The sequence below is a fragment of the Sardina pilchardus genome, chromosome 23 (genome assembly GCF_963854185.1).
Source record: "Sardina pilchardus chromosome 23, fSarPil1.1, whole genome shotgun sequence".
Taxonomy (NCBI): Eukaryota; Metazoa; Chordata; class Actinopteri; order Clupeiformes; family Clupeidae; genus Sardina; species Sardina pilchardus.
This window is the reverse complement of record NC_085016.1, coordinates 28428623-28436122: the sequence shown is the minus strand read 5'-3', so window position 1 is coordinate 28436122 and position 7500 is coordinate 28428623. Positions and strand designations below refer to the sequence as shown.

Genomic DNA, 7500 nt, shown 5'->3' with positions numbered 1-7500 from the left:
AGACCAACTTTGGAAGTGCCAAATTTACATTCGAGGTGAGCTCTCCTCTCGGGGTTAAACTGAGGTCGTGCCTTTCAATGTCTTACTTAAGCTTCTCCAAAGGGGGCCTGTCATTGGTGTGAAACTGAAGCAAATACACTTCAGTGGTATTAGAACAGTATAAAAACTAGGGTCTAGCTAGACAGCCTGACTTACTGCACAGACGTTTTATAGGCGCAGGCTGTGATTGCAGCCTAATTCACTTTTGGTCAATTTCAGTGAATTGCTCCTTGTGGTCCAGTTGCTCCAGTTGTGTGCACTCAGTAGCTCTGGTGTTTGTGCCCAATCCCAGCTCTGTGAATGGGAAACAAACATTGTGGTTTGCTCTGAACTAGGAACAGTTCCAGCCATTCAACACACTGCTTGGGGCACCAAATACGGAGGGGTGTCATTTCATTGACTGTTGAGCTGAAATATCAGCAGTTTTTCATCAAAATGGTTCACTAATGACTCATATAAATGTTACATGTGTCTGAGTTTTACAATCTGATAACAATTTTGTTATTGATGCCGATAATGCACCATCTGAGTGTTCTTGTGTGATGTGTAATAATGAGGTAGAGTAATGTACTATGTAGCTGACCTGGGCTTGAAGAGTTGACCCCTGACCTCTCCCTCAGACCAGCATGGTGTCCGTGGAGGGCCTGACCAAGCTGGTGGACCCGTCCCAGTTGACGGCCGACCTGGAGGGCTCGCTGGAGTACGACCACGTGGAGTGGACCGAGCTGCGCGTCTCCCTGGAGGAGTTCACGGGCGGCGCGCTGCACCTCCTCTCGCGGCTGGAGGAGCTGCAGGAGGCGCTCACGCGCCAGGACCTCCCCGCCGACGCCGAGGAGTCGCGGCGGCTCCTCGAGGACCACGCCCGGCTGCGCAAGACCGTGGCCAAGGCGCCCGTGGACGGCCTGGACCAGGAGGGCCAGCGGCTGCTGCAGAGGATCCGTGACGGGGGCGACGGGCGGCTCTCGGGGGGGCCGGACTTCCAGAGCCTGGTGCCCAAGGTCGCCGCCCTGCTGGACAAACTGCAGGCCACGCGCCAGCACCTGCTCCAGGCCTGGCACTCCCGCAAGCAGCAGCTGGACCAGTGCTTCCAGCTCCGCCTCTACGAGCAGGACGCCGAGAAGGTGAGAGAGTGACCACTACTCTTAGTGACCACAACTCTGATTTATTTATGCTTTCTGCTGGTCTCATGTTTGTTTATGTATTGCTATATTTTATTCATATGATATGATTTCTCAGTACTTTGTTGTTAAGCACCTGGTATTTCAGTGCTGGACATAAAGAACTATAAGTAAGGTTTGAGTTTGACTACATTTGACTGCACGTGTGAAGAGCATATAAATATTTTGACATGTCAACATTCTAGAGTCGTATATGTTGTGTCTGTTAATGGGCATTGTGGTTATGTGTATTACATAAATACATAATGTTTTGTTGTAAATATTCGTAGTGGCTGCATATGTGTTGTATAAACGGTATGCTGGTGCGTACAGTATGTCTTTTGGGTGGTCAGTCATGTTCATCTTAGTTGTCTTTGGCAACAGCACAGTCTGACGGCTCCCATTTCAGCCTGGACTCATGGAGTCTAAAACACTGCGTTTGTATGAGTAGAAATGCTGTTTATAGTATCTGATTGCTTAGGCTGGCCTTTTTGTCACGGAGAGCGCAGAAAGATGCCAGATGGGTCTCCCAGATAGGAGTGTGCTGTGGAACAGACTGGGCCTGATAGGGCGCCCGTGGAGGCCGGAGTCAGGCCAGCGTCAGCTGTTCCCTCAGTGGGCTCTCGCTGATCTGGCGCCCGTCCCACACCATTTGGAAAACTCAATCAGTGCCGGAGCATAGAGGAGCATGGTGGTGTGTGTGAAAGGAAAAGAAGTGGCGCTTCTGAAAAGGGTTTCAGACACACACACACTCGTCGGGGTAGTGGTGGTGGCATGGTGTGTCAGTGGATGTCCACTGGAAAGGTCATTGCTGCTGATGTAGGTGAGGTAATGGGCATTTAGGCCAGTGGAAAGGGAGCCAATCTCCAGTCCTCCGTACTGACCACAACACTGTGAAATGATTCAACATAACCCAGTCAGGTCATCTTGCTGCTTTGACTGAGGCTTGTGTATAGTGTAGTATTGAGTTGATTAGACCACCTTGGCAAGGTATGTCAGTGGATTTAAGCTTATTCTTGGGTGATGTGGGGTGAACAGTACTGGCTGTTGAGCACACACCAGGATTCCTTAAATCCTCCATACATTAAACCTATACCAGGACTCCTTAAATCCTCCATACATTAAACCCATACCAGGACTCCTGTCTGAGGTGTACAACAGCACTGTGACCCCTCTGGTAGTCCTTACCCTACTAATGGAGTCATGTTCACCAGTAGAGCTGTTGATGTCCATTTAATCCCAGCTGTGCTGAGGTATTGGTGTGTGTGTGTGTGTGTGTGTGTGTGTGTGTGTGTGTGTTTGTGTGTGTGTGTGTGTGTGTGTGCTGATGAAGGCCATCTGTGTGTGATGGTCTGGGTGTGAGACAGAGAGACTGGCCAGAGGTTTTTTTACTGCTTGGTGTGCGAAGGCGATCTGTCCAGGCAGTAAAAGTCAACAGTGTGAGGAGGAGACTCAGTGTGTGGGCTGAGCAGGGCTCTCAGGGCTTCCACAGGGCTCAGCTTGGTGCTGCTGTTAGAGAACTGCACATGACCCCAACACAGGAGCAGGGAACTGTAAATGTGTGAGGCCATGGAAGTCTATTGAAGGTGCCGTTTTAGATGATCTCTGTGGTTTTTACTGTGAAGTATGCAGGGACTGGGGAGTGGGTGGCTGTGTGACTTGACTTGGGATCGACCAATTATTAGCGCAGAAATTGATCATTGTACGGTTATTGGTCTCTGTGTTTTAGATGATTTCTGTTTTTTTTTTTTCACTGAGAAGATTGTACGGATTGGGAGTGTTGGTGGCTGACTGGACAACCTGATTAGGATTGGCTGATTATTGACCTGAGTGATTATCAAGACGGATATTTAGCGTTGGTACGGTTATCGGTGTGAGTATTCAGATGATCTCTGTGGTTTGGACTGTGAAGACTGTAGGGACTGGGGGTGTGGGTGGCTGAGTGGAGATCTTGAAAGTTGTGAGAGACGTGCTGTTGCTCTCACATCAGGCTTCTGCTGGTTCATGGATACCTCAAGCAGAAAGAGGCGGTCTTCAAAAGATCTCTCTCTCCCTCTCTCTCCCTCTCTTTCTCGCTCATTATACAGTATCTCTCTCTTTTGTTGGACTGTGATGTGAAATTGTTGTGGATGGGGTTTTATCGTTTTTGTTTTGCTTGGGTTATGGCTTACAAATTGATAAAGATATGTTTTTGAAGATGTGTTTACAATCTTTTTGATGCCCTTTTTGATTATCTTAGAGATTAAAAAATGCTTTATCTCCCTCCCCCCCTCTCTCTTTCTCTTCCCCCTCTGTAGATGTTTGAGTGGATCAGTCACAACAGGGAGCTGTTTCTGCAGGGCCACACAGAGATTGGGAAGAGCCACCAGCACGCTTCAGACCTGCAGGCTCAGCATGACCATTTCGCCATGAACTCCATGGTACACACCCTCCTGCACTCACAGCCTGCATCAGTCTTTTGTGTGTGTGTGTGTGTGTGTGTGTGAGTGTGTGTGTGTGTGTGTGAGTGAGTGTGTCTGCTGCTGCTGTGTGTGTACTGTACTGTATGTCTATGAGTGTATAGGTGTCTGTTAAAGTGTGTGTGTGTGTGTGTGTGTGTGTGTGTGTGTGTGTGTGTGTGTGTGTGTGTGTGTGTGCGTGCGTGCTCATATCACATGTGCATGTGTGTTCTAGAGTATGTGTAAGGTGTGTAATAGTGTGTGTCACCTCTGTTTGATGTGAGCCAGAGTGAGCATTTGTGATGTTCTATTACACCTGCTTGCTATTCTCCTGTCGTCTCTGTGGACCGCTGCATTGTGCCTCTAGAACAGCTGCTTCTCAATTATACATAAGTGCACGGCTTGAGGAACAATACCCAAGAAACAGCACATCGTTCATTTTCTTGATTTTTTCGCGAATATTGTTTCAGCCTGACGGGCCGGCACACTAAAAATGAGCGAGATGAAAGGGTATTAGTCAGCTAAAGAGCTTTAAATAGTAACCACTCTCAGGATTGGCTCTCTGTGCTAACTCTTTCGTGGAGTTATTTCTGTTCTCAGGAGTTTTGAATTACCATACATTTGAACTGCGGATGTACTCCTTCTCTAAGATCTGTTTATCAATATATATTCATTGTCTGCTAGTAGCCATCTCTGAAGTGCTCCTCTTCACAGACTTGGCAGAGACAAAGACAAAGACTTGATGTCTACATTAGCTTGATTTTTTGTACGCAAATGAAAAAGTCTATGCCATTCCTGTCTATTTCAATGTGTATGAAAAGGTAATAGATATTGTGATATTGTGATATTGTGATATTGTGATATTGTGATATTGTGATATTGTGTTTAGATAAACAATATAGTTTTTCAGCTTTCAGTATGTGGGCACATGGCATGCCTTAGTTGTGTCACGTGTGCTTCCCCTCATTACTGTAAGACATGCACCTGATGTGTTCTCCCTGTTCCCCCTGGGCTCCAGAACGCGTATGTGAATATCACGCGGATCGTGTCGGTGGCGACGCGGCTGTGTGAGGCGGGGCACTACGCGGCGCCGCAGATCCAGCAGGTGTCGGCGCAGCTGGACTTGGACTGGAAGGGCTTTGCTGCCGCACTCGAGGAGCGCAGCGCCATACTCACCATGTCCTCTGTCTTCCACCAGAAAGCAGAGCAGGTCGGTCGCGCTCTCTCTAAGAGTGTGTGTGTGTGTGTGTGTGTGTGTTTGTGTGTGTGTGTGTGTGTGTGCTTGTGCATGTCTGCATGGGTTTGGTGTGTGTCTGTGTATGTGTGTGAGTATGTGTGTGTGTGTGTGTGTGTGTGTGTGTATGAGAATGTGAGCGTATGAGTGTGAAGGTGAGTGAGTGTGTGTGTGTGTGTGTGTGTGTGTGTGTGTGTGTGTGTGTGTGTGTGTGCATGTACACACATATGTGTGTTAATGTGCTTGCTGGACTTCTAATTAGGATGGGTTGCCCTCTACCAGAAAGCAGAGCAGGTCAGTTGGTCCGGTCGAGCAGTCGGTCGGTCGAGCTCAGCCCCAGGGGCCTCCTTTATTTCCCTCACATCGGGAGAGAGAGAGCGAGAGAGAGAGAGAGAGAGAGAGAGAGAAAACTACATGAAAAATGCGTAAAGAAAAATGCGCAGGCCAGAGTCTGTGGGTTACATAAGCAGCCAGGGGAGCTTCTTCTTCTTCTTCTCAGCTTCTCCTCTTAGCGCTGCCTTTGATGGCCACATTCAGAGGAGCTCACGTCCACCTGTAGTCATGGCAACTCACCTGGGCCATTTTAGGTCAAAAACGCGCTGATTCTGCCCGATTCAGCTGACATTTGTAGACTATGCACAAAGCTACACCTGTTCTGTTGTTGGGGCACGGAGAAGAGAATACTACTCAGCCTGGAACACAGACAGTATGGAGAGTCCAATCATGTGCACCTCTCTTGACATATGCACTATGCTGTGTGCTGTAAATACTATGCTAAATACTACTAAATGCTACTTCAATATGTTCCAAGTGGGTTTCTGGTCAAAATGTTCAAAACCAATGCAAATACTTAGTAATGAAAATTAATCTTGTGAAAATGACTTGTAGCATCATGAACTTTTTATTTTTTATTTGTCCCAAGTGTCCCCTCAATGAATATCCGAGAATAAATAAAGATTGAATGAATAAATGAATGAATGAATGAATGAATGAATGAATGAATGAATGAAGGAATGAATGAATGAATGAATGACTGCGCTCTTAGAAGGCTACGCTAAAGGCTACACTAAAGGAGGTGTGCAGATGCAGCCTCCTGGCCTCTCAAGTGTGTGGGGTTGGGAGCTCAGTAGAAATGTACGTGTATCTGTATCATCCTGGAATACTACAAATATTTGTGACTAATACTAATGTGTATGTCTGTCTTTTGCCGTGTGTGTGTGTGTGTGTGTGTGTGTGTGTGTGTGTGTGTGTGTGTGTGTGTGTGTGTGTGTGTGTGTGTGTGTGTGTGTGTGTGTGTGTGTGTGTGTGTGTGTGTGTGTGTGTGTGGTTCCAGTTCCTGTCTGGTGTGGAGGGCTGGACTAAGACGTGTAATGAGGGAGGGCTGCCCTCTATAGTCCCAGAGCTGGAGGTGGCCATCCACAATCACCAGACCCTGTGTGACCAGGTCACCACGGCCTTCAACGAGGTAACACACACACACACACACACACACACACACACACACACACACACACACACACACACACACATCCAATCCAATCCAATCCAATCCACTGCTAATGGACTCTGTGTGTGGTCAATTGCATGTCAGATGTATCATGTTGCTACATGCTGCAAACTCCTCACTAGAATGTGTCAGGCTAAGCCACAGTGAAATTCTAGACCTCCTCTAATCTATGGGATATACTGCTACTGCTACTACTACTGCTACTACTACTACTACTACTCTACTACTACTACTACTACCACTACTGTACTACTACTGCTACTACTACTACTGCTACTACTACTACTACTACTACTACTGCTACTACTACTACTACTACTACTCTACTACTACTACTACTACTACTACTACTACTACTGTACTACTACTGCTACTACTACTACTACTACTACTACTACTACTACTACTACTACTACTACTACTGCTACTACTACTACTACTACTGTAATGATAGTAATATAATTGCTGGATTAAGATTAAGAGGGTTCACTGGTACATTGGTAAAAAAGAATTACATTGTTACACTGTTATAGTACTAATATAATTTATGTAAAAGGTCTCTTTCCTACGGGGGACTGCATGACGAGTAGAGATGCATTATTCTGGGATCAGTTAAAGGCATGAAGGCATTGGCATCCCAGCTTTACATTATTACCCCCCTGACTCCAGGTCAGTCAGAAGGGGAAGACGTTGCTGGATGTGCTGCAGCGACCGCATCCTCCTCCTGAATCGGGATCTCTGACGTCGAGTGCGGACTACTCGCTGGCGGTGCGGGAGGTTCTGGAGGTGGTGCACGAGGTCATGCACCAGAACCGCCGTCTGGAGGGGCTACTGCAGCACCGCAAACTACGCCTGCACCAGCGGCTACAACTGTGTGTGTTCCAGCAGGACGTACAGCAGGTAACACACACACACACACACACACACACACACACACACACACACACACACACATATACATATGCACACACAAACACACACACATATACACACCACGCACGCACGCACGCAAGCACGCACGCATGCACACACATATACACACACCACACACACACGTACAGTATATACACACATGCATGAAGGCAGGCTTGCACACATTCACACACATACACACATGCCACTCAT

General features: G+C 47.3%; 1 protein-coding gene across 1 annotated transcript in view; it reads left to right on the top strand.

The window, feature by feature from the left end:
• kalrnb (kalirin RhoGEF kinase b) overlaps positions 1 to 7500 on the top strand; it is an 81773-nt gene that overhangs the window by 8957 nt on the left and 65316 nt on the right. The window contains exons 4-9 of the mRNA XM_062527343.1: positions 1 to 35; positions 660 to 1160; positions 3494 to 3616; positions 4653 to 4844; positions 6202 to 6333; positions 7045 to 7275. The exon at positions 1 to 35 is cut by the window's left edge and continues 158 nt beyond it. Of these exons, the coding sequence (XP_062383327.1) occupies positions 1 to 35; positions 660 to 1160; positions 3494 to 3616; positions 4653 to 4844; positions 6202 to 6333; positions 7045 to 7275 (1214 nt within the window). The remainder of the gene's footprint in view (positions 36 to 659; positions 1161 to 3493; positions 3617 to 4652; positions 4845 to 6201; positions 6334 to 7044; positions 7276 to 7500) is intronic.